This window comes from Mchenga conophoros, linkage group LG3, assembly GCF_057382185.1.
Source record: "Mchenga conophoros isolate Kocher_MC1m ecotype Shallow Benthic linkage group LG3, M_conophoros_male_GT1.1, whole genome shotgun sequence".
Taxonomy (NCBI): Eukaryota; Metazoa; Chordata; class Actinopteri; order Cichliformes; family Cichlidae; genus Mchenga; species Mchenga conophoros.
This window is the reverse complement of record NC_140528.1, coordinates 14,433,943-14,461,921: the sequence shown is the minus strand read 5'-3', so window position 1 is coordinate 14,461,921 and position 27,979 is coordinate 14,433,943. Positions and strand designations below refer to the sequence as shown.

Here is a 27,979-nt window from a genome sequence, read left to right as displayed (position 1 = left end):
TGCTCAGTTTCCTGACAAAACAAGATGAAATATTGCTAAATATAATAGTATCTCATTACACTTCAACAGAAGTGTTTTATTTTTGTAATTGTTTATCTGTTATTTTTCAGACTGAGTCACTGTGACCTGTCAGAGAGAAGCTGTGAAGCTCTGGCCTCAGGTCTCAGCTCTCAGACCTCTAATCTGAGACAGCTGGACCTGAGTAACATTAACCTGAAGGATTCAGGCGTGAAGCTTCTGTCTGAAGGACTGAAGAGTCCACACTGTACACTGGAAACTCTCAGGTGAGATCAAGCATTTTTCTTTCATCAACTGACAGAATTAGCAGATTAATAATAAGGCAGTCCTCTAATAAGAGGAGAAGTGGAGGTGTTTTGAAGGGCAACATACTCTTATGTTAACAAGACAGGAAGTAGTTCCTGGGAACTGCTTCCTTTGTTATTGTCTAAGTAGAAACATGATGGTGAAACAGTGATGAGTTTGCAGAGGTGGATCCACACAACACAACACAACAATGCTGTTGCGTGCTGAAAGCAGACTTCTCACAGATTCTGAGGCTGCAGGTTTCATCACTGTCCAACCAAAATTCACTGAACCAGCAGTAAATGAACGTCCAAAACTACGCTTCATGTTTAAAAAACAGATGATCAGGGGGATTTGTGTTTACATCTTTTTTGTGTGATCTGTTCACCTGCTGTTTCAGCTGTTTGGTGGTTGTTGAGATGGTTTTGTGAACTTTTAGCTGAGATTCTGACGTGTCTGTAGATACCACACATGTCTAATTACTTTGTACAGCATGAATGGCCATAACGAGGTTTTTAACAGTAAGAAAAGTTGTAAAACTTCAGAAAATATAGTTAAAAGTCCAAAACCTTCTACGTCTGGTGGCTTGTGGTAAGGAGCAGATCAAACGAGTAAAGAATTACGTTATAATTATAAATGGCTTCAACAGCACATTCAGGTCTGTGAGACTCATTCAGACACTGAGCCGTGGCTCTGTGCTACATGCACATATTTCTGCATCTCTGCCATTCAGACACACTTTATATATAGTTTATTTTATGTAGTATTCAATACTGAACTGTACATTTAGTCTTTTTAAATGCAGCAAGTGTTATTCAGTGTTTTCATAAAAGCCTTATTTCTATCCATTTACTGCTATTAGGAAGAACACGTGAGGTTTAAGACCTGGACCAGTTTGAAACCTTTTGTCCTCCACAATGTGCTCACATTGATTATCAGCAAGCCTGGAAATTCATCAATATTTGACATATGAAATTATCTCAAGGGCTGGATTTGGCACACGGGCCATATGTTTGACACCCCTGGTTTACACAGTTTGGTATTCAATGTACAAGTGAGTTAGCTCTCAGCTAACTAGCAGACAAGCTAACTGCTGGGACTGCGTCTTTCTAACAAGAGCGTCAGACACTCAGACTGGTTTCCTTTGTGGATGATGATGTGTTCTCACACTGATCCTTCATGCTGATGCTGCCATCCACCCACTGCTCCTGGATTCCTCATCATCATCTCCATCAGCCCTCACAATACTCCACCTTCATCAGCTTCATGTTCAGCAGCCTGGATGGACAGTAATTCTTTCCATGGGTTATGGTGGGACATTGAGAGCTGAAGTCAAACAGCAGTGAGAATGAAAGACTGATTCATTTCTATTTAGTCTTGTGATGTGCAGCTTTGTTCAGAGCATTAAGGCCCAGCAAAGATTACTGAGGTCATAGAGTCCTGATGAAACCTGTGTGCTTATAGAAACTGAGACCAGATGAACCAGAATAGAAGGACATTAAAATGAAGTGTCAGCTACACAAAGGCAAAGCTATTCAGTTGTTGCTGTGAGTTATTTAAATGGAGGATGGAGTCAGACTTTAAGCTGCTGGACTCAGTTACTATATCCTGTTGTCCTCATAGAACCTGGATACACAGACTCACCTGTGACACAGTGACACACAGTGTGGGCTACACACACATTAGAAAGTGGATCAGTCACACTTGTGCAATCATTTGTTGTGCTGGGAAACCATGAACACTTTGAATCACATTAATGGCTTTGTTACAGCAACATTCAATCATGAGTTCAAAAGTAGTGTATTGTGTACTTATTTTAATAGTACTGCAGTATGAGAAGTGCAACATTCAGTGTGCAGAAACAGATCAGGTGCTTTCTAACAGCAGTGTTCCCTTTAACACAGCAGCAGTTCAAATATTTCTGTCAGTCTGAGCTGAAACATGAATCTAATCAAATATCAAATCAAAGTTCTTTGCCTCTGCCAGGACGTTAACATTTGATCTAGTTTTTTTACAAAGTTCCCTCAGCGTCCAGAGCCACCAACATACCTTTGATCAACAGCAAGTGAACATTTATAAATGTGTGTTTGCAGAACAGGAAGCAGCAGAACTATTGTTCTGTTATCAGGCAGCAGCACAAATGCTCATCAGCTCATTTACTGTGCAGGACTTTGAGTGTGTGAAGTGTGTGTTTGTGCTGGATTTCCTTTGGAGAATCTCAGTCAGAAACAAGACAAAGAAAAACTCTTTCAACAGTCCAGGTTGAGTTGACAACATGAACTGCATTTATCTTCCTCTGACTTGACATGTTCTTCCTCCTCTGCACCGAGCCAGCTGCTAAGACTCACAAGCTCATTGACATTTTCTGATGATAAAGAAACTCTCTTCTTCTGCACAATATGAGCAGCAACAGAGAAGAAGCTTTCACAGGTACAGATGTTGCAGCTGTGGCCAAGTACATGTGCTGCATGTTTGGAGCAGCACTCTAATGGACAGGCCTCTGTACTGATGGTGGGCTCTGCTCTGTATCCACCACACTGTTCTCAGCTGAGTCTTCCTCCTGTTCACACTCTGATGAAGCACCAACAGGGCCAACTTCTTCTCTGGTGGCTCGGATGTTGTTGCTTCCACAGGTTTCCCTCCAACAACCCTCTGTTCCTGCAGTGAGATCAGTAAGATCTGGGTAAACACTTGAGCTCCTTGAATCTGGCTCCAGCAGCAGTTTTCACATATACAATGTTGGCATTTTGCTTGCGTGTCTCCAGGTCTGTTCTGAATGTAGACTTGAATTTGACCACGTAGGCGGGGTCATCATCTGAGCTCTCCATCACCTGAGAGAGATGACAAAACACAGAATCACAGAGCATGAAACCAATGTTTCTCCTCCCAGAAGTTCAGTCACAGACCTGCAACAGAAACAAGAGTCAAAGATTCAAATGACGCAGAGCTTTCATTTACTTATATCCACAAACATGTCCTCTACATATTCATGCTGTATTTACACACACATACAGAGGCTGTTTGTCTCTCACACACAGACAGGACACTGAGAAATACATCATGTTAAATATACCTGCAGGCTTCCAGCTGTGCACTTTGTCCCTGTCAGCTGTGATTGCCATGGCAACCTTGGTGTTGTGGGCGATGCAGGGACGTGTTCAAAGGCAGACGTCTGGCAGCAGCATCATATTTGATGCACTATCTGTACTGAGTGTGCTGACTTTATTTCAAATGTCCCACTGCTGTGCAACATGAATCACATGTTCTGCACGTTTCTGTAACTCCCAGGTAACCATGGTTACCCAGCCACGCCCAGTAGTCTCCAGAGAGACCAACAGCTGGTTCACGTTGTAACGCCGTGGCTTTCGTAGTCTCTCCTTTTTCTACAGCTCATGTGTTCTTCTTGTGATGCTGCGTCTTGAGGCTCATACATGCCGTCATTTGTTGATCCTAAGAACGTTCCTCAGACCGACTTCTTCAACAACAGATAACTTTAGTTGTATCAACACTGCCTCCTGGAACAGTTTAAAATGAACATGTCAAAGATCTGTACCTGTCTCCATGTTTCTGTCCCCGCCCCTTTCTTTCTGTCCTTGGTCATGTGAGCGCTGCAGTAGTATTAGGCCCACCCTCAATGCTCGCATTGGCTGAGACGCATAATGACGCCCATTTCAAGCCAGCACTGATCAACATCCCTCCTGTGACCCATGGCTTTTATATTCAGAGCCAGTGAGCACTTTCACAATAATCATGATTTTAAAAACTGTGATTAAAATAATTGCTGACGTTGATCACTTAATGAGTTAACGAGATTATAACAGGTTAAGTTGCCCTAATAATTATACTTTGGTGACAAACTGATGTGATCTCCATGTTTCCTTTGTTGGACTGTGGGCGAGTTTCAGAACTGAATGTACTGAGTAACATGTAGAGTTTAAACATGAGTCAGTTCCAGTTTTAGAGCTCTAAAGTGCAGCTATCATGTTAGGAATATGTTAGGAATAGACAGGAACACTGAGCACACTGAGGTCAAATCTTTATTTTACCACTCGCTGCATTCTTGATGTTCATGAATTCAGCAGCTTCATGATTGTCTGCAGCATTAACCTCATATTTCCATTAAAAGTGTTGAATTTGACTGTTTGATGTTCTTTATGATCTCTGGCACCAGTTCATCTGTAGGCTGAGCTCAGTCCATCCAGTTAGTGAAAAGATGTTTAATCCTTTAAGACCTACCATAGAACCAAGTCCACCAGAGCTTATATTATATTTTTACCTGCTGTGGTGCCATTTTTGGGAGCATTTCAAGTTGCTATACATCAATACAACCATTATAGCCCAGATTTTAATAATATGTATTCATTAAGTGCATAGTAATTACATAAATTGCAAAAAAGTGCAGTAAACTACAAAAAAATTGAAAATCGTTTTTGCTTTTTTAACATATATTTGTAGTTAGAGAAATTTAAGAGGCTTATCCCTCAAAACTGTAAATACAAAAAAGTTGCACAAAATAGTTTCCCACCACAGGAAATTTATTTTGAGTGTCTTCATAGTTTTATTTTTGAAATACACCAATTTTTATACACTGCAGGAAAAACGAAAATAAATATTATACTGCAAATTTGCAAAAAAGCAGCATATGCATCAAAATAAACTATTTCCAGCAGTGCAATATGAGTCCTAAGCATCCCAGAAACGACACAGAGAGTCATAAAGTCAAAGTCAACTTTTAAAAAGACGAGTATAGGCCCTGAGGCCCTGATAGTAAAAAAAGACTACATTTTCGCGAAAATGACGTCACTTCCGGTTTCGGGCAGGTAATGGCGGAAATGCAAAAGTTCGCGCTGACGTCTATTCCAACGTAGGAAGTGTTATGAACAGCTGATCGGATCGGTAAAGCGTGTGTTAGGAGTTTTCCTGTAATGCAACTCAGGTTGGAATAAATGATACTCAGACAGGTTTGCAGGTTTAACGTGCACACGGGTGAGAGTTCAAACGGAGACTCACACACCGCAGCAGTTGCCACCCTTTAGTTATACTCAAGCATGTTTGCGTCACAGACACATGCAGGAAGAGATAACATACAACGATAGAGACTTCGTGCTGAGCTTGCACAGTGTAACTTCTCTAGTACAAAGAGCAAACACATCTAGAGAACCTCAAATGAAAATGTACTTCTATACATAAACATAATAAAATCTTTTAACAGCGTGTTTCTGGAATATTATGTTTTTGTTCCTGCAAGCGCTTTTTATGCGGTTTTTGCAAAGCTTTATGTGGAAGGAAACCATGACCTAGGACAAGCTGATGACATAAGACGTAAGTACAACTCCTCCGGTTTCATATGCAAAAAAAATTTTTGCGCTAGCTTACGTGGTTGCAGTGCTACTGGGATTTAAAAATAGTTATGCAAAACAGAGCGTGCCCGCTCCGATCGGCTGTAAAGGGTTAAAGGTCTCCTTGTTCTGTGAGCGTGCACAGATCCTGAAGCAGAAAGCCTGGTTTACAGAGAAATGATCATCAATGTGGTGATGCTCATCATCTCTGACTGGGATTTGAGGTTTTGTCAAAGCAGCAAAGAAAGCCTGGCTATGTTGGACTGGGTGTGGCAGTAGCTCCCAGTTTGAGTTCAGGAGACAGACACCCTCTCTACTTTGAAGATCAGCTTCAAACTTTCCTTTTTGATAAATATGCTGCCCTCACGACACGTGACCCTGTGAGGTTAGACAGCTAGCGAACAAATAGAAGAGGTCTTCCACACAAGGCTTGACTTTCTTGTTTTTATGTAACTAGAACATGAGAAAAAATGAAAATGAATCGCTGGTTAACACACATCTTAATAACAACTTGCCGATTAGCCTAGCTTAACATGTACATTACATCAGCATACAGTTCGCTCCATGTAAACACACATAACGACTGTCTCTACACATGTCAATACTCACAAAGACGAACATTTTCCGAGGTGCGAACGTGTAGAGCACTCTTAGCGTGAACATGAACTAGTCCCTATTTAATAACTGCCGGAGCACTTTTTCACGACATCATAAACGAAAGGGTACATCAAAGATAGGTTAGTGAACAGAGCGCTCCCTCGCTCCATTTCCGCACATAGGATACAAAGATCTCTTGTGGCAATGATGTCTCACTCTGAGCTTATTTATCACTCTGCTTATGTAGCTCAATCAGCACACACACCAACCGCTGACTTTTGACTCAAGGGCATAACACTCCCCGCTTGATATACACACATTATATCACAATAAACATCAATACAACATATTCAAACATCATCTAGCATTGAAGAATATTCATTCAGTCTCTGCAAGCAAAACAACAATCTCTGAAACTGGTCTGAGAAACATTTTAACAGTCCCATCTTTTACAGTCCGCACTTCCACTTTTCGGACCTTCTTGTCGCTGCTGGGGAATGTTTTTACTATTAGTCCCATGGGCCATTCGTTCCTGCTGGCTTGGGGGTCCTTTAGCAGGACCACATCTCCTATTTTGACATTAGGTCTAGTCTCTGTCCATTTTGCACGACCTTGTAAGGTGGATAAATACTCTCCCTTCCACCTTTTCCAAAAAGCGTCAGCGAGGAGTTGAACATGTTTCCATTGTTTCCCAAACAGCTGCCCTGATGAGAAGTTCCCAAGTGGGGCGGACACAGCACTCATCTTCTGCGTTAGTAGCACTGCTGGAGTGAGTACTGCAGGACTGTCAGGGTCGGTGGATATGGGAACAAGAGGCCTTGCATTAATAATTGCCATCACCTCGGCCATGAAGGTGCACAACACTTCATGAGTAAGACGTGTTTGTTCAGTTCGTAACAACATTGCATCCAGAATGCGCCTGGCAACGCCTATAAGGCGCTCCCACGAGCCTCCCATATGAGACGCATGAGGGGGATTGAAAGTCCAAACACACCCTCTCTCTTGCAGGTACTTTCCTACTGCTTTGTTTCCTGAGTTTAGGTCTAATTCCTTACAAGCGCCCACAAAATTCGTGCCTCTGTCCGAGCGCAGAAACTTGGCCGGGCCCCGAATAGAGAAGAGCCTTCTTAATGCATTGATAAAACTATCAGCAGACATAGTCTCTATCAGTTCGATATGCACAGCCCTAGTTGACATGCATGTGAATAACACAGCCCAACGTTTGTTCTGGGAACAACCACCTCTTGTACGACGCGTCACAATAGTCCATGGCCCAAATACATCTAGGCCTACAGTGGTAAAGGGTTGTTCAGGGGTGACTCGGTCTGCAGGCAAGTCTGCCATTTTCTGGATCTGCATTTTGCCTCGCAACTTGCGACATGTGACACACCGATGAATGACAGATGACACAAGCCGCTTCCCTCCAATTATCCAGTACCCAGCACCACGGATAGCTCCTTCAGTTATGTGTCTTCCTTGATGAGCCACTCGTTCATGATAGTGAGTTACAATTAGCATGGCGATGTGGCTGGTAGATGGGATAATCAGAGGGTGCTTTTCATTCTCTGTGAGATCGGCAGCGGAAAGACGTCCACCGACTCGTAAGAGACTGTCTTTGTCCACTACAGGATTGAGCTTTTTGAGTGCATCAAATATGCCACTGACCTTCCTTCCTTCTTTAATGTTTTCAAGCGTCCCTTTGTAAGCTTCTTGTTGGACGGCTCGAATAATGACTGCTTGGGCTCGGGTGAGTTCTTGGACGCTCGGTGTCTCACTGAAACCTTTCCATCCCCTTCGCCCACTTTTGTGCAAAGGATGTAACTACATGAATGAGTCTGGCTATGACTCTGCAAAGAGTGATCCAGTTTGAGTACTTTTTGAAACGGTCAGAACCCAACTGTGGCTCTGCTACAGTAGTTTTCATTACTTTTATTTCCGGATGTATCTCTCTGTCTTTTTCAGGTTCGATGAGCGTGAAAGGACCAGTGTGTGGTTCTGTGTGTGGGTCAGAGTACAGAAAGGGTGGACCTGAGAACCAGGTACTGTTCTGCAGGTCTGCTGCTGGAATGAACCGAGTGGCCTGGTCAGCTGGATTTAACTCACTTGGTACATAATGCCATTGACTCGGATGGGTGGATGCTCTAATGCGCGTAACCCTGTTGGCAACATACATGTAGAATCGTCTGGAGGTGTTGTGTATGTACCCCAACACAATCCTACTGTCTGTGTAAAAAGTCACATTGTCTACTTTAATGTCTAACTCGTCTCTGATGAGCTCAAACATTTCCACTGCGAGCACAGCAGCACATAGTTCCAGGCGTGGTACAGTGTGTGCGGGGCGGGGTGCGAGTTTAGACTTCCCCATCACAAACCCAGTATGACACTGTCCTTCACTGTCAACTGTACGCAGATAGACTACTGCACCTATAGCGACAGTGGAGGCATCACAGAAAATGCAAAGTTCTTTCACTTTCGTTGTGCTTAACGTACCTGGGCTGTAGCACCTTGGTATTTGGAGGTTCTCAAGGGCTTGCAAAGAGTCTTTCCATAAGTCCCACCTCTCCTGTTTCTCAGGGGGTAAGAGTGTGTCCCAGTCTTTTCCATCAGATGACAGTTCCCTGAGTAATGCTTTGCCCTGCATTATTATGGGAGCAGCAAATCCCAAAGGGTCATAGAGGCTATTAACTGTCGACAATACTCCCCTCCGTGTGAATGGTTTGCTCTCATTTGACACCTGGTAAGTGAAGCTGTCAGATTGTAGGTTCCAACAGAGTCCCAAGCTTCTCTGAACTGGAAGAGGGTCTACTCCTAGGTCTAAATCTTTCAGGTCCTTTGCACGATCCTCAACAGGGAAAGCTTCCATGACTTGACTGCAGTTTGATGCCACCTTGTGGAGGCGCAAGTTAGACTCTGCCAACATGTTTTGCGTTCTTGTGAGCAGGTTGATTGCTTCCTCTGGCGTGGCGACTGATGTGAGACCATCGTCAACATAAAACTGACGCTCAACAAACTGTCTTGCCTCAGATCCGTGTTCTCGTTCTCCCTGCTGTGCTGCCTGTCTCATGCAGTAGATGGCAACAGCGGGTGACGGGCTGTTTCCAAACACGTGGACCTTCATTCTAAACTCAACTATGCTCTTTGTAATGTCATTGTCCTCATACCACAGATAACGCAGATAATCTCTGTGGTCTTCGCGCACAACGAAGCAGTAAAACATTTGCTGCACATCGGCTGTCAGGGCTATGGGCTCTTTGCGGAAGCGCAACAGCACTCCCAATAGGGAGTTGTTCAAATCAGGTCCGCCAAGAAGCACTTGATTGAGCGAAATTCCATCACATTCTGCACTTGAATCAAACACGACTCGTATTTGTTGTGGCTTCTGTGGGTGGTATACCCCAAACGTGGGCAGATACCAATGTTCTTTATTTAGTGGCAGAGGAGGGGCAGGCTCGGCTTGGTCGTTATCCAACATTTTCTGCATGAATTGGATGTAGTGATCTTTCATTTCTGGTCTCTTTTCCAAAGTCTTTCGGAGAGAGCAGAGGCGTTTTAGGGCTTGTTCTCTGTTGTCAGGGAGCCTCCTTCTCTGTGAGCGAAAGGGTAAAGGTGCAACCCAGCTGTTCTCTTGGTTTTGATAAACTTCACTGTCCATTATTGTCAGGAATGCTCTGTCGTCGATAGACATGGCTTGTTTGTTATCAACCTCAGATCTAACAAACACAGAGTGTCCCAAATCGTCTGTGATGCAGGTTGCATTCATAGTGACCCCATAATTCTCTTTAACGTGAATTGTGTTTGGGCAAGGCTCAAAATAGGATGCACGTCCATTATCTAAGGTGTGTGTTTTATAGACATTGACCTCTGACTGACTGTGCACTTTTCCTAGACACACCTCCCCCACAATAACCCAACCCAGGTCTAGCCTTTGGGCGTATGGTGCATCATTGGGTCCGTTGATTTGCTCACGTACCTTATGGACCCTGATGACGTCCCTTCCAAGGAGTAAAAGGATTGGGGCGTGGTGGTCGACAGGTGGGATGTTATCTGTCACTGGAAGAAGATGTGGGTGATGCTGGGCAATCTCTGGAGAGGGTATTTCAGATCTATTGTCCGGCACAGAGTCACATTCAATTAAAGGGGGTAGCTGGATGTTGACTTCTCCATCCAAAGACTCGAGGAAGAAGTTTACAGCTCTCCTACCTGAGGTTTGTTCTCTGCCAGAGCAAGTCTTTAAGGTGTATGGAGTGGGTTTGGCATTGATTTTGAAAAGGCTGAAAAACTCTGACTTAACCAGTGACCTGTTGGACTGATCATCTATTACTGCATACATTTTTATAGCTCTCTCTTTTTGGCCTGCGGGATACACTTTGACCAAACTGATCTTAGAACATGAACGTGGGCTATCACCTTGGCCACATACCTCTGTGCACTTCGACTCGACTGAAGGTGAGCTCTCGATTTGCTCTTCATTGTCGTTGTTTCCTGGTGTAGTACTCTTAGGGGCAGGAGTAGGACCAGGATGCATTGCAGATAAGTGTTTAAGGCTGTCACACTCGATACACTTAACCACTGCTTTACAGTTTTTTGCAATGTGTTGGACAGACCCACAGCATCTGTAGCATATGTGGTGCTCTTTGAGATAGGCTTGTCTTTCTTCAATAGTTTTGTCTCTAAAGAGCTTACACTTTTTGAGTGGATGTGGTTTTTTGTGGATTGGGCACTGGCGATCCGGTTCCTCCATTTTCTTTGGACTGAGATTATTCTGGTCCGACTCTGCCGTAATGTCCATTTTGTGTGCTGACACAGTAGGTTTGCGACTATAAGACCTCAGTTTTTCTGTTGGGGGAGAAGGGACATGGGTGTTGGCCTTGGACATAGCAAAGCTTGGGTCATTCCTCATTTTCGCTTGCCGCTGGACAAATTGTGTGAAAACTGAGAAAGGAGGAAATGACACACTATGAGTCTCCTTGTACTGTGTTCCTACAGTTGTCCACTTTTCCTGTAGGTTGAAGGGAAGTTTTTCCACTATTTGCCTGACTCCTCTAGCTGTGTCCAGGTAAGCAAGTCCTGGGAGCGCACCATCTTGTTTAGCACACTGAAGCTCCAATAAGATGTCACTAAGTTCCTGCAGCTTAACATTGTCTTTGTTTGTGAGTTTGGGAAAGTCCTCTACCTTTTTTAAGAGTGCGTCCTCAATAGCCTCAGGTGAGCCGTAGCACTCTTCAAGGCGCTGCCAGACCATCTTCGCACCTGCAGCAGGATTGAGGGTGTGTACAGCACGAATGCGCTTAGCCTGTTCGGATGATGTTGGACGCAACCATTTTGTTAGCAAGTCTAATTCCTCTCTTGGAGACAAATTTAGGTCTTTGGTTGCGCTGATGAATGAGGTTTTCCATGCCCAATAGTTTTCAGGTTTGTCATCAAATTGCAAAAGACCTGTGCTGACTAGTTCTTTGCGAATTAGGTATTTTGCAAACTGTTGCATTTCACTTGATTCAGGTACACAGTTGTTAAGGTTGGGGGTGTGCTTTGTGGAGTTGGACCAGTACGTGTCGACTACACCAGTGTTCACTGTTTGCTCCTGTTTCCTTTCTCTATTTACAGGTGGTGTTTTCGTCTGAGTGTTGGTTATAAAAGGATTAGTTATTTGTGTACTGTCTTGTGCATCTACTTCATTGCAATTTCCTTTAGGAGGCTGTGCTGAGTCGTGCTGAGTGTCTGGGTAGAGTAACTCACATTGTTGTTGAACATATTCGTTAGTGCGGTGCACTGTACTGATGGGCTCAGCTTCCTCACAAAGTTCTCCGTAGAGCTCCCCGCTCTGAATCTCTGCTTCTTCATAGGCTGAGGCCTCTGCTTCAGCTGCGGCTATTGCTTTTTGGCACTGGAGGACATGTAGATGAGCATCCAGTTCAGCTCTCTGTTTCATTGCATTAGCTTCCTTTTCAGCGAAGGCCAGTTGAGCTCGTGCTGCTTGAGCTTTGGCGTAGGCCCTTGCAGCTGCAGAAGCTGTTGATGAGGATGTCCGTTGAGAACGCCTTGTCGAGGTTCTGGATTGCTGCGACTTGGTGTCGAATGGTTGAGACCGTTGCTGCGTTGTAGCTGGTTGAGTGGCAACGTCTGGTTGCTGTTCACCACCGGCTGCTTCGTCTAGCTCTTCAGCAGCGTAGTCTTTTAGGTAATTTCTTCCTGAGCGTAGACTCATGTTGCTTAAAGTAGCTCTGTATGTTTGAACCCGCTGAGTAGGCGTCTTTTCCTTTGTCTTTTTACTATGCTGCCCTCACGACACGTGACCCTGTGAGGTTAGACAGCTAGCGAACAAATAGAAGAGGTCTTCCACACAAGGCTTGACTTTCTTGTTTTTATGTAACTAGAACATGAGAAAAAATGAAAATGAATCGCTGGTTAACACACATCTTAATAACAACTTGCCGATTAGCCTAGCTTAACATGTACATTACATCAGCATACAGTTCGCTCCATGTAAACACACATAACGACTGTCTCTACACATGTCAATACTCACAAAGACGAACATTTTCCGAGGTGCGAACGTGTAGAGCACTCTTAGCGTGAACATGAACTAGTCCCTATTTAATAACTGCCGGAGCACTTTTTCACGACATCATAAACGAAAGGGTACATCAAAGATAGGTTAGTGAACAGAGCGCTCCCTCGCTCCATTTCCGCACATAGGATACAAAGATCTCTTGTGGCAATGATGTCTCACTCTGAGCTTATTTATCACTCTGCTTATGTAGCTCAATCAGCACACACACCAACCGCTGACTTTTGACTCAAGGGCATAACAATAAAGCTTCGAGCTGGATCAGGTGACCCTGAACCATCCCTTAGTTATGCTGCTATAGGCTCAGGCTGTTGGTGGACTTCCCATGATGCTCTGCTTTCTTCTCCCCTCTCCACCCTCAACTGGTGACAGATACAGTGGGGCAAAAAAGTATTTAGTCAGCCACCGATTGTGCAAGTTCCCCCACCTAAAATGATGACAGAGGTCAGTAATTTGCACCAGAGGTACACTTCAACTGTGAGAGACAGAATGTGAAAAAAAAATCCATGAATCCACATGGTAGGATTTGTAAAGAATTTATTCGTAAATCAGGGTGGAAAATAAGTATTTGGTCAATAACAAAAATACAACTCAATACTTTGTAACATAACCTTTGTTGGCAATAACAGAGGTCAAACGTTTACTATAGGTCTTTACCAGGTTTGCACACACAGTAGCTGGTATTTTGGCCCATTCCTCCATGCAGATCTTCTAGAGAGCAGTGATGTTTTGGGGCTGTCGCCGAGCAACACGGACTTTCAACTCCCGCCACAGATTTTCTATGGGGTTGAGGTCTGGAGACTGGCTGGGCCACTCCAGGACTTTCAAATGCTTCTTACGGAGCCACTCCTTTGTTGCCCGGGCGGTGTGTTTTGGATCATTGTCATGTTGGAAGACCCAGCCTCGTTTCATCTTCAAAGTTCTCACTGATGGGAGGAGGTTTTGGCTCAAAATCTCACGATACATGGCCCCATTCATTCTGTCCTTAACACGGATCAGTCGTCCTGTCCCCTTGGCAGAAAAACAGCCCCATAGCATGATGTTTCCACCCCCATGCTTCACAGTAGGTATGGTGTTCTTGGGATGCAACTCAGTATTCTTCTTCCTCCAAACACGACGAGTTGAGTTTATACCAAAAAGTTCTACTTTGGTTTCATCTGACCACATGACATTCTCCCAATCCTCTGCTGTATCATCCATGTGCTCTCTGGCAAACTTCAGACGGGCCTGGACATGCACTGGCTTCAGCAGCGGAACACGTCTGGCACTGCGGGATTTGATTCCCTGCCGTTGTAGTGTGTTACTGATGGTGACCTTTGGTACTTTGGTCCCAGCTCTCTGCAGGTCATTCACCAGGTCCCCCCGTGTGGTTCTGGGATCTTTGCTCACCGTTCTCATGATCATTTTGACCCCATGGGATGAGATCTTGCGTGGAGCCCCAGATCGAGGGAGATTATCAGTGGTCTTGTATGTCTTCCATTTTCTGATGATTGCTCCCACAGTTGATTCTTTCACACCAAGCTGCTTGCCTATTGTAGATTCACTCTTCCCAGTCTGGTGCAGGTCTACAATACTTTTCCTGGTGTCCTTCGAAAGCTCTTTGGTCTTGGCCATGGCGGAGTTTGGAGTCTGACTGTTTGAGGCTGTGGACAGGTGTCTTTTATACAGATGATGAGTTCAAACAGGTGCCATTCATACAGGTAACGAGTGGGGGACAGAAAAGCTTCTTACAGAAGACGTTACAGGTCTGTGAGAGCCAGAGATTTTCCTTGTTTGAGGTGACCAAATACTTATTTTCCACCCTGATTTACGAATAAATTCTTTACAAATCCTACCATGTGGATTCATGGATTTTTTTTTCACATTCTGTCTCTCACAGTTGAAGTGTACCTCTGGTGCAAATTACTGACCTCTGTCATCATTTTAAGTGGGGAAACTTGCACAATCGGTGGCTGACTAAATACTTTTTTGCCCCACTGTAGATTGTTGTTTTGTGTGTCTGCAGTCTGTCAGGCTGTCTGATCACAGAGGAAGGCTGTACTTCTCTGGCCTCAGCTCTGAGCTCCAACCCCTCCCATCTGAGAGAGTTGGACCTGAGCTACAATCATCCAGGTCACTCAGGAATGAAGCTGCTGTCGGCTGGACTGAAGGATCCAGGCTGGAGACTGGACACTCTCAGGTATGGAGAGAAAATCTGATAGAGGAGGAAGAGCTGGAAACATTTCCCGTGTCTTTCACTCACTTCCTGTTTGTTTCCTGCAGATGACACATGAACAATCACACATGCAGGAATATTTTCAGGGACAGACACACTAGTCTAGCTGGATAGTTCATGGATATTTATGTAGGGGTCTCCAAGGAGTCTGTTTGCAGGAACATCTAGGTCACAGGTGTACCTGATATAGATACCAGTGTACCTAATAAAGTGTCAGCTAACATTTGGAAATGGAAGCTTAAATAATGACAAACTGTACATTCACAGCTGAATTCACAATAAATTTGTTCTCAAGTGCACATTTTTCTGTTATTGTTCTCAAACAACCGAATGAGAATGAAATATTGATTCTAACAGGGCCCATAAACAGCATTAGCTTAGCAGCATTAGCTTATCAGAGTTTCCATCATGGTCACACAAATCCTTAGCAGAGAAAAGTGGCCTACTTAGCAATAGCTGCTCAATTTTATAAAGAAAGGGAAAACAGTATTAGCATTAGCTGCTAATTGCAGCTTACGTAGCATAAACTCTTCACATCTTTATAATGCAAGGGAAAGGAGTCACTCATGGAAGCCTATTTAGCATTAACGTCTCACATCATTATAACACAAGAGAAAAGGGTATTAGCATAAGCTACTAATGCTTATTCACCTCAAATTAGCTTTAGCTGCTAATGGTAGCCTACTTAGCATTAACTCCTCACTAATATAATGCTAATTCACATCAAATTAGCATTAGCTGCTCATATTGTTATAAGGAAAGAGAAAACGGTATTAGCATTAGCTACTAATAATTATTCAGCCCTAATTAGAATAAGCATCTAAAAGCAGCCTACTTAGCATTAACTCCTCACATCGTTGTTACCCAACGGAAAAGAGTATTAGTATTAGCTACTATCATTTTTAATAAGTAAGAGAAAACAGTGTTAGCATTATTAAATAATGCTAATTCACACTAAATTAGAATTAGCTATTTACAAGAGCGTACTTAGAATTAGCCGCTCACATTGTTAAAAAGTAAGGGAAAACAGTATTAGTATTAGCACATGATGCTAATTCACGTCAAAGTAGCATTAGTTAATAATGGCAGCCTACTTAGCATTAACTGCTCACTAATATAATGCTAATTCACATCAAATTAGCATTAGCTGCTCACATTGTTAAAGGGGAAGGGAAAACAATATTAGCATTAGCTGCTAATAATTATTCACCTAATTAGAGTTAGCCCCTAATGGCAGCCTAGTTAGCATTAACTCCTGACATCGTTATAATGCAGGGGAAAAGGGTTACCATTATCGGATAATGCTAATTTACATCAAATTAACAATAGTTAATAATGGTAGACTTCGTATCATTAGCTGCTGTCATTCTTACAAAGCAAAGGAAAACAATATGAGCATTAGCTGCTAATGCTTTTTCATCTAAAATTAGCATTAGCCACTAATGGCAGCCTACTTAGCATTAACCCCTCACATTGTTATAATGTAAGGGGAAAGAATTAGCATTATCTAATAATGTTGACCTTGGCCCACTGGAAAAGTTCAGAACTAAAGATTTAGGAGTGTTTCTCGATAGCTCTTTCTCATTTGAGAAACAAATGAATTCTGTTATTAAAACCAGCTGTAAGGTTTATATTGTTGATTGTCATTTATGCTTAGAAATATTTACTCATATATGCTTAGTTTTATAATCGATTGCATGATGATAGAGGTTTGATCCTTAGTAGTCTGTAAAGACTCTGTGTGCCTTCCAGAGTGCTCTGGCATGCACACACCACTTGGGGCCATGAGAGAGGTCGTACCCTCTCTTACTGATTTATGGTGTAGGACAGAGGTCTCAAACTCAATTTAGCTGGGGGCCGCTGCAGGCAGAGTCTGGGTGAGGCTGGGCCGCATTAGGTTTTCCACAAGAAAGGCATGGTTAAAAAATTCCAATCTTCTCAAATCTCTTTATTTTTATTTTTTAACACAAAATATGAAAAATAAATAAACAAATTAAGAATTAATAAGAAAATAAATCAATCTGTAATACATAAATAAAATAATAATAAGATATTTTTAGTCAGTGAACTTGTGTGTTTTTTTCAGTCTTCTATATCTGCTGTGTTTAGATTGAAATGTCTGTATTAACAGTCCTATAACCTTCTTCTGAACATGAATGGAACACTGTAGAAAATGAACAGTTCTTCTGAACATGGCTTCTCTTGCCTACTCCTTGCTGCTAGAGACCTGGCAGCGTTTCCTCTCGCATAGCCGAGCCAGATTTGGCCTGAGGGAGGAAGCAACTGCTTCCTCCCTCCTTGTCTGCTTTTCCACTCACCTCCCTGAACTTTGCTTTGAGTTCAGAGTTGCACTGCACCTCAATGAGCTCCATTTGAAGCACAGAAGAGGCATCTTGCACATCAAAGGAGAAAATGTGAAAGGTGGCTCTGTGTGTCTTGAAGTCAGCAAACCTGTGATCAAATTCCTCCTGTAGCCTCAAAATGACATCAACATACTCATCAGCACTGAATGGTGTGCCTGCATCTGTCATGGTCCTGGGCCGTGTTGGCCCAGTATTCTTAGTTCTCTTGTATTTTTGTATTCAGTTCCCTGTTTAGGTTCTGTTTCCTGAGTTGCCCTGTTATGTGGTTCCCTGTGTGCTTTCCCTTTGTGACTCTCACCCCCTGTGTGCCCCTCTATGTATTCATGAGCCCTTGTCCCCTTTCGTGTTTTATTCCATGTTTTCCCCAGCCTGTTATGTCTGTGTTCTCCCCGTGCTCTCTCCTCCTGTCTGAACCTCTGTACTTCCTGTTTTACTTTGACAGTCTCTCGTCAGTATGCGTCATGTTGTGTTCACTCCTGCCCTGTCTCGTTATGATTATCTGTGTCAGCTGTGTTCCCCGTGTGCTCCCACTTCCCTCGTTAACCCTCTGTGTATTTATGTCTGCGTCTCCCTCAGTTCTGTGTCGTAGTCTCCCTCATGCTGCGTGGATTTCCCTGTGTCTCTCTCCAAGTATTAGTTTATTGTGCCCAGTTTAAGTTTTGTATTTTCCTGTCATCTTGTCAGCAATAAAGCTGCCTTTTGAGTTCATCCCTTGAGTCCGTGAGTTTTGCGATTGGGTCCTCATCCTGCCTGCCACACAGCCGACCATGACAGAAGACTACGACCACGACATGGACCCAGCAACTCACAACCCCTCCGCTGAGCTCCGGGAGGATTTAATCTACACGGTGGAATATCACTGTCAGGAGTGGGAAGTGCTGCCAGGAGACGAACACTGGGAGGTCGTAGCCGTCCGTCTACAGCGGATGGTGTCCGGACTCCCGTGGCTGTTCGGCGCGCTGCACCCCCACATCCGGGACTTCCTCGTTCCCACCGTAGGCATCCGCCCGGAGCTGCCTCTCCAGTGTGAAGAGTCGGAGGACGTTCAGCCCGGTCCGCTGGAGGATTCGCGGTCCGGCTCGTCTCCTCCCCCTTCCCGGAGAAAACGGCGTTCACGTCGCCGGCGTTCCCGAGCAGCGGAGCAGTTTTCATCCCTGGGTGAGAGTGACTGTGCGTCACACTCTCAGCCCAAGTTTTCTGGACCCGGACTTCATGACTTTTCCACCACTGTGAGTAACTCTGTTTTGCCCGCCATTGTGTTTCCTGAATCGGATAACTCCACCACTGTGTGTTTGGACTCTGGAGACACTATACAGCGAGGCACCTCGGTGTCGGATCATTCACCAGTTGCTAGCAACCTTTGTGTTTTTGAGCCCTCTGATTTTTGTAAAGCTCGCAGTATGTCCTTTGATTTAACCGATATGAATGTGTTACATGTAGAGACAGCTGAACCTAAGACAGCTATCCTACACCAGACTCACCCACACACTGCTACCAGCATTGCAGCCCCACAGAACTGTTTTAACCAGCCTGTACACTCTGGGGTTTTCCAGTCTGAACTCAGCCACACACCACCATCTGAGACTGAGTGTTCTGTAACTGATGCTCCTTCTAGTAACTGTTTCATGTGCCAACCCGTTGTGTCTTTTGACATGTCCAGTGGTGCCCAGTCAGGTCCACAACCAGTGTTTAATCATTCAGTTTCTCGAGTGAGCGGTAACAAGATGGTCGCTTCCTTTGCTAAGCTAACTGAAAGACTAGGGTTAAGCGTTAAAGAGTTGCTTGATCAGGTCAAGTTTTGTGACCCACGGCAACGCATGCTTGATCCTGTTCGCTACTCCTCTGAACCTGTTGCTGTGAAAACGGTTGTGGGTGTTACTTCGTCCCTGGACTGTGTGGCTCCCCATCCAGTTCAATCTGAGTCAGCCTGCCGAGTTGGTTCACCTATGGACTATATGAAAATTGACTTTGTTTCTCAACCTGTGTTTGTCCTTCCAGCCTCGATTCTGAAAAGAACTGTCTCTGGCGTTCTTCCTTCTCTGACCTGTGTTAGACAGCACACCGTTCCTCAAGAGACAGTTGTTGATGTTGTCTGTTTTGAAACTGCTTCGGTGACTGTCCCTGAGCTAATCTCCTCCAGGACTGCTAGCGCTAACCTGGAGAGTGTTATAGCAGTGGATTTCCTAGGACCTGCTTGCTTTAAACCTAGATCTCCTAAAACTGAGTTTGGCGTCAATAACTTGGTTTTCCCAGTGTCTGTTGCTGCTCCTGAACTCTGCTCTCAAACTCCAGTTCCTGTAACCAGGGCAGCGCAGGCCCAGCTTTCCCTTGCTCCCGTATCAGTTCCTCGGGAGAGGGTGGCTGAGGTCCAGCCGGTCCCTGCTTCTATCCCCAGCCTGGCAGAGGCTCCGTTCATCCCGGCATCCGTACTTGCTCCTCGGGTGGGGTTGATGGACACCCAGCCGTCGCCTGTGCCTGTTCCGGTTCCCCGGGTGAGGTCAGCCGTGACCCTGCCGACTCCTGCACCCGTCTCAGTTCCTCGGGTGGGAGCGACAGAGGTCCAGCTAGCTCCTGCACCTACATCAGCCCCCAGGGTAAAGGCAGCCAGAGACCAGCTCGTCCCTGCACCCGTAGCTGTTCCTCGGGTGGGGATGACTGGTGTTCGGCCAGGCCAGGCCTAGCACCTGTTCCTGTTCCCAGAAGGAGAGCAACCCAGAGCCAGACACCTAATCTACCACAAGCGCAACTACCACTACAACTGGCATTGCTGTCCATAACTCAGTCAGTGGCTCAGTTATTAGCACAGTTTCCTGTTTTGTCACCAGTTCAGTCTTCAGCACAGTTAACGGCTCCACAGTCTGCCCAGTCATCCGCTCCGTTACCGCCTCAGTCCTTTGCCTCATTGCCTGTTAGTTTGTCAGCTCAGTTATTGTCTCTGTCACCAGCTCAGTGCTTAGCCCAGCAACCCGTTCAGTCACTGCCCACCTCAGCTGGAAGCCTTAGTGAGCCTTCTTCACCAGCTGAAGATTACGCGGTGCTGACACACTTTAAACTGACTGTTTGCCCTACACAGCCCCAGCCGTCGCATCCTAAGCCGGCTGCGTGCCCTGTGCCGCTACAGTCAGCGCCCGCGGTGCCAGAGGACCCCGCACCCGCTGGCTCTGCATCCGTCTCCGCTGGGGGTTCAGGAGGACCCCTCCAGCAGCTCCTCGTCTCCGCTGGCGGCTCTGCCCAGCCCGGCCAGCACCTCCTCGTCTCCGCTCGTCTGGTCCTGCCTCGTCTGGTCCTGTGCCCACCAGGCCATGGCCAGCATGCCTAACACTGGAGAGCCGCCGCTGCATTCCATGCAGCCGGCCCCCTGAACGGCTCCGTCTCCTTCGCCGCCGCCGCTGCCTTCCGCGCGGCCGGCCTCCTGAACTGCTCCGTCGTCTCCTTCGCCGCCGCCGCTGCCTTCCGCGCGGTCGGCCCCCTGAACTGCACTGTGTTTTGGGTTGTTTTTCTTGGGCTCCGGTGTTTGCTGTGCTCCTTTGTTTTCTGTTCCGTGCCCTCCGTCCTGGGCCCCCGCCGCCCGCCCTGGGTCGTTTTCTGTTTGGTTTTTTGTTTTCCTGTGTTTGGGCTGTCTGGAGCCAGCCCTTAAGGGGGGGGGTGATGTCATGGTCCTGGGCCGTGTTGGCCCAGTATTCTTAGTTCTCTTGTATTTTTGTATTCAGTTCCCTGTTTAGGTTCTGTTTCCTGAGTTGCCCTGTTATGTGGTTCCCTGTGTGCTTTCCCTTTGTGACTCTCACCCCCTGTGTGCCCCTCTATGTATTCATGAGCCCTTGTCCCCTTTCGTGTTTTATTCCATGTTTTCCCCAGCCTGTTATGTCTGTGTTCTCCCCGTGCTCTCTCCTCCTGTCTGAACCTCTGTACTTCCTGTTTTACTTTGACAGTCTCTCGTCAGTATGCGTCATGTTGTGTTCACTCCTGCCCTGTCTCGTTATGATTATCTGTGTCAGCTGTGTTCCCCGTGTGCTCCCACTTCCCTCGTTAACCCTCTGTGTATTTATGTCTGCGTCTCCCTCAGTTCTGTGTCGTAGTCTCCCTCATGCTGCGTGGATTTCCCTGTGTCTCTCTCCAAGTATTAGTTTATTGTGCCCAGTTTAAGTTTTGTATTTTCCTGTCATCTTGTCAGCAATAAAGCTGCCTTTTGAGTTCATCCCTTGAGTCCGTGAGTTTTGCGATTGGGTCCTCATCCTGCCTGCCACACAGCCGACCATGACAGCATCCACGAGTGCCTTGCATGCTGGGAAATGGCAAAGGTTTGTCTGAGAGAGCTGAGCTTTCCAGAGCGCCAGTTTTGTGGAGAATGCTCTCACGTTGTCATAGGCAGCACTGACAAGTTGCCCCTGGCCTTGTAACGTCTTGTTCAGTACATTAAGCTCATGTGTCATATCAACAAGAAAAGCTGAGTCCATGAGCCATTTGGGATCAGTTAGCACAGGAACACTAACTCCATCCTTCTCCATGAAGGCTTCACTTCTGCTCTCAACTCAAAAAGTCTCTTTAATACATTTCCCCTGCTGAGCCAACGTACCTCAGTGAAGTCGAGCACATCCCCATATTCTGACTCCATTTCCTCTAAAAAAGCACAGAACCTTCGGTGCTTTAAGCCCCTGGATCTGATTTGGTTGATGCATTTCACAACAATAGACATCACATTGTCAAACTTCAGGCATTTGCTGCAAAGGACCTGCTGATGGATGATGCAGTGCAGAGCAATGGCCTCCTCCACGCCTTCCTCTTCCAGTTTGTTTTGTGCCACCAGTCCATTTTCCCTCCCTGTCATTGATGGCGCTCCATCTGTTGTTATTCCAACAAACCTCTTCCATGGCAAACCAACATTCTCAATGGCATCACACAGCTTGTAAATATCTGCTGAGCGGTGGTCTGGCCATGCATTGGAATTACTGTGAGCAGCTCCTCCATCACTTCAAAACTGTCATCAACACCACGGACATACATTGGGAGCTGGGCAGTGTCGGTGATGTCTGTGGTCTCATCAAGAGCGACTGAGTATACACTGAAACATTTGGCTTTCTCACACAGTTGGTCATATATGTCACTTGACAGGTCAGAAATGCAATCTGCTGCGGTGTTGGCAGAAAGGCTGATGTTGCTAAACTGACCTTTCTTTCCCAGACAGACTATATTTGCAGCCTGCAATATGCACTTTTAGACAAATGCACCTTCTGTGAATGGCTTCCCTGCTTTAGCAAATAAAGAGCAGTGTTACGAGGGAGCAGACGAGAGCGACTGAGGTCAAGTGAAGGAACGGCGCTGTCACAGTTCTCTCCCTCATCAATTGTCTGGTTCCAGTGGTGGTTCTGTGCTAGACGACCCATCACCAGCTTTTTCCACTGGTTACCAGTACGTGGTAGAATCCACTTCCAGATCTGGTTGTCTTTAAATCTGTGAATGGATTGGCTCCATCTTATCTCTCTTTAACAAAATAATCCAAGTGGAGCCCTCAGGTCTGCAGATAAGCAGCTTCTGACCAGAACTAGACGTAAAAACAGAGGTGAGCTTTATCGATGGCTGCAGCCAAACTCTGGAACAGTCGCCCTTCACATCAGGTCGTCACCAACACTGGACATTTTTAAAAGCTGGTTGGAAACACATTTGTACTCTGTAGCTTTCAATCCTGACCAGTCTTTATAGTCATTACTGTGTATGTTTCCTATTTTCTCTCTACTCTGTGCAGCACTTTGGCTCAAGCTGTTTTTAAATGTGCTGATAAATAAATGTAGATTTCTTTGAATAAAACAGTGGAGCCGAGCTTTGAGCTCAGTGTGTAACAGTGTGTGTGTGAGAGCCATGTAATGTCCATGTGTGCATGCTGACTGTGCTGCTCTGACCCCCCTCCTCCTTTCAGGGTGGAGCCTGCTGGAGTCCGATGGTTGAGACCAGGTCTGAGGAAGTGTAAGTGTGTTTTTAATGGGATTCATGAAAACAAAGCAGCACACATTCAACCATCTTCATCATGTCAGGAGTCATCATCAAAGTGTCAATCAATGAACAGATGATGGATCAATAACTGCAGCTGGATTGTGTTTGTTCTCTCCATCAGATTCCTGTCAACTCACAATCGACACAAACACAGTGAACACAAAGCTCCAACTGTCTGACAACAACAGGAAGGTGACACATGTGGAGGAGGTTCAGTCATATCCTGATCATCCAGACAGATTTGATGATGTTCATCAGCTGCTGTGTAGAAATGGTCTGACTGGTCGCTGTTACTGGGAGGTCGAGTGGAGAGGAGACGTTTGTATATCAGTGAGTTACAGAAGCATCAGAAGGAAAGGAGTCAGTTATGACTGTTGGTTTGGATGGAATGATCAGTCCTGGAGTCTGTTCTGCTCTGATCGTGGTCCTCAGTCTGTCAGGCACAATAAAATAAAAACATCCATCTCCTCCTCCTCCTCCTCCTCCTCTGTCTCTAACAGAGCAGCAGTGTATGTGGACTGTCCTGCTGGCACTCTGTCCTTCTACAGAGTCTCCTCTGACACTCTGATCCACCTCCACACCTTCAACACCACATTCACTCAAACTCTTTATCCTGGGTTTATGGTCTGGTTTCCTGGTTCCTCAGTGTCCCTGTGCTGAGTAGAGTGTAAAGAGTGTCTCCTGTTACAGAAACACTCTGACTGTTGAACAGATAGTTCAGTCTGTACATGTCTGTCTCTTTCACTCACAAACACGTTTTCAGATTCATGGATTCAATCAGTTGATGTTTGAAACTCTTCTAAATGATTCCTTGTAAACTTCTTCCTCTTCAGTCACAAACAAACAGGAAGTGATGTCACATGTGTTCCTGTCCACACAGCAGAATGAGTCTATTGCTGACAGTGATGTACAAACAGAGTGAGCATTTCTGAGGCCCAAAATAAACTGAGTAGTTCACTGAATGAACAATGGACTGTGAGCTCAGTTCCTTCATCATTAGTATGGATTATATATGTATATGTATTATATTAGTATCATATATATCAGGTGCTGCTGCTTTCAGTCATTGTGCAAATGTGCTGTTTGTAAGGTTGTAAAGCTGCAGTCAGCTGAGATTGAAGAAGTCACCTGATCAGTGAGCAAACGTTTCTGAAAACGTCCAGATGAACAGAATCAACCTTTTGGGATCAGCCAGCAATGCAGCATCATTGTTGTTCAGCTTCAGAGGTTTGCAGGAATGAACTGATGACCAGAAACAGCTGCAAAGTCCAAGAAAATACCAGCTGGAGTTCAGCTGCATTTGAAGAAGTCAAAAAAAAGTAAGGATGGCAAAGGGCGACGTTTTCTTCCAAAGAACTGCAAACATGGTCGACGCCTCATTAGAAGAATCATCTGGACATTTGTGAGGAACTCTAACCAAGAAAGCAACGTCACACAGATCCAACAGACAGTTTCCATGACTGCAAGTGTTGAGTGGAAAAATGCTACATTGCATTATTGCATCCTCTCACCACAGGAGGCGCTGTTGGGACCACTGATTGCTGATCAGCTGTTCTCTGATGATCTGATTGATACTGTGAATAACGGGACTCACTGAACTCTGTGACACAGTGAAGATTACAGAGTTTAACTTCAACATCTGACTGACGTCACACAGACAGAAGGATGAACCAGTGAGGCACAGAACACAGTTACTGGAGATACTGGATCAGCTCCATGTGAACCTCTGATGGAGAAGCTGCTGAGCCAGAGAAACATCAGGACATGACAGCAGCTGCACTTATCTAACAACATGTAGCAGAGCTGATCTATGTTAGAGGATCTATCACAGCAGCTGAAGCCAAAGTCCAACACTGGATACCAGCTGAGCCTGTGCTGAGTGTAGTGTTACAGGAAAAGGGCAGAAACACTGGTAGCTTCCAGTGATGCTGACTGGGGCACAGAGCTGAATGATGCAGCATCAGGACACTGTTTCAGTCTGACTGACAGAGAAACCTGTAGCTGTATCTACATGTGAGGCAGAGGCCACACAAGCAGCTTTCTATGTTTCACAGTGACTGAGATCTTCAGTGGGGGTGGACATGCTCCTGTACAGACCTCTGAGGAGAACCAAGGTGCAGTCAAAGAGTCCAGTCTGTCCTCACAGATGTGAACATGTGCTTTCATCAGGTCTGCTGTCAGCTAGCAGGCTCACATCAGAATCACTGTTCCTGAAAAACACAGTCTGTGTGACATCATCAGTCAGCTGATGGTCCCAGATCTGAATGGTTTCTGTCTCTACTGAGGAAGTCAGAGAATATCACTGAGGTGTGGATCAGGTCTGAGTGAGCTGTGGAGGGACAGCTTTAAACAGTCCACAGGTCTCACGTCCTGCTCAGTCTGGTAGCAGATACCTCGTATTGTTCCAGATGTGCTGACATCAGCAGCAGCAGCACAGCTGTGTGATACCATGAATCTCAGTTATTGATCCAACACACAGTAAATACAAAGATGAGGATTTCTGAGAGTAATCATTATGAGTCTGAACACATGATCACTGAATGTTAGTCTCCACAATAATAAGCTAACACAAGCAAACACAGCTTTCAGCTCTTATTTTGAAACTGGCTTATTTAGAGAGCTGTGATGTGAGCGTGCCTGGCTCTGAGGCACTTGGGTCAGCCTCTGTTGTTTAGAAGTGTTACAGACTGTGAATGACACAGACCTGTCAGTTTCCATGTTTGTCTGTAACACAGCTCAGGGGCTCCATGCTGAACGCATCCATCCAGTGTTATTGATCCAGGACTGATACCAGCATTGGGATCAATACTACAACACACAATCACATGTGTCCACGTGATGCAGTTTGAAGAGCAATCAGATGTCTCTGTATGAGGAGGCGGGGTCACAGGAGGTTCACAGAAACTCTGCAGCAGCATCATCAGCTCACATGGAAACTTTGATGATTCACTTCTGTGGTGTTTTTACAGAAACACGTCACAAAATTAGCTCCACCTGTTTTGTGAGCTTTGAGTTTCTTGTCTTCATCCTGGATTCTTGTGTTGCTGTTTTTACACACAGCAGATATTTCCTGGTTGCTTCCTTGATGACCACATGAAGCTTTCTGAAGCTTGGATTGAAAACGCTTCATTACTCAAAGCTTTCCAACACAGGCCTCTGTGCTGCCATCTGGTGGACAAACATGTGAAGTGCAGCGTGAAGCTACAAATGAAACTGCTTCAGCTACGTTTATATATAACATACTATAACCTATATAACTATATGTATAGTGTATTATGTAGGTGTTAGAGCTGGGGGTAGAACTGCTGATGGCCTGGTTGTTATTTATGTTCCCCATGGTTCACCAGCTCTCACACAACATCAGCACCAATGATCCACGTCCTTATAAACCTCTGAATCAGGTCCTGAAGCAGTGACGTCCTGAGTGAAGACCTGACTGATCACATGACTCTGGTCACCTGGACTCAGTGTTTCTGAAGCAGTGTGCTGGGTTTTTAAAAATACGTGGCTGCTGCCTGATGTTGGGCCCACAGAGGAAGACGACTCACTCGCTCTTCTTCACTTCCTCCTTAAACATGTGGAAGGAGAGCAAAGTGCTGCCAGACTCTTATTTCTGACAGGAACAGAAGAAACCACAGCAAACTGGTCCAGTTCTTCATCTTCATCACAATCTGTTTATTTCTGATGGTGTCTTCAGTCTGAGGTTTGAAGTTTCCATGTCTGTGTGATGTGTGGTGTGAAGGCTGCTGGTTAAACTGGGACTCACTGTTTAAAGCACTGAGTGCTCATAGAGAGATGCTCCATGAGTCCCAGTACAGACTACAAACATGGTGGAAACTTAGCTTTGATATCCACACACTCTGCACGTCTGTGAGTAACTGTGATGAAGATGTGCAGAGATCTGTGTCCAAACAGGAGAAAGACTGTAAAGACTCTGTGCTTCTAACAGCCTCTGTTAACATATGTGAGGCTGTTTGTTGTTGTTGCCATGGAGCTTTGCACTGTTTGGGTCAGCAGGTCATGTGATCAGGTTTGTTCTGCTGGACGATGGTTCAGTGTCAGGTTTGTTTGCATTCATCAATAAATATCTAAATAAATCAAAGACTCCATGTTTGTTCTTTCATCATGTGACCTCTGCTCATCCATCTCTGTGTGTATCAGGATACATTTGGTTCATAATACACAGAAAAATCAGAGTTATTACCTGTAATAAATGTGAAAGATTCCTGCAGTGATAACCAGGCAGGACTGAAACACATCCAAGCTGTCACCACGGTAACAGCACTGTCCATCCACAGGTGAGGGGAGGAGCAAAAAGAGGGACTTTGACCATTTTATACTAAAAACACTCAACTAATGTTTCTAATATGAAACAAATAAGCCCACATTAATGTGAGCGTTTATTAAATAATAATAATGATGATTTCCTCCTGATCTCATTTCCACAGCAGAGAAAACTGTGGTGTATATTGAGGTGGAGGGTGTGGTCTGTGGCTCAGGTGTAGAGTGAGGGTGGGGTGCACCACAGCAGCATGCTGGGACTGCTGAGGGTGGAGGAGGGAGTGATGATGACATCAGAGCTGCAGCACAGAGACCAGTGAACACACAG

General features: G+C 45.2%; 1 protein-coding gene across 1 annotated transcript; it reads left to right on the top strand.

Moving 5' to 3' along the window:
• The first annotated feature begins 116 nt into the window (after positions 1–116).
• Positions 117–27,461, top strand: LOC146577366 (stonustoxin subunit alpha-like). The gene is made up of 4 exons (XM_085254000.1): positions 117–284; positions 14,813–14,986; positions 23,297–23,343; positions 23,492–27,461. The coding sequence occupies exons 2-4, from the start codon at positions 14,931–14,933 to the stop codon at positions 24,028–24,030; spliced, it is 642 nt and encodes a 213-aa protein (XP_085110126.1). The 5' UTR covers positions 117–284; positions 14,813–14,930; the 3' UTR covers positions 24,031–27,461.
• The last annotated feature ends 518 nt before the right edge of the window (positions 27,462–27,979 follow it).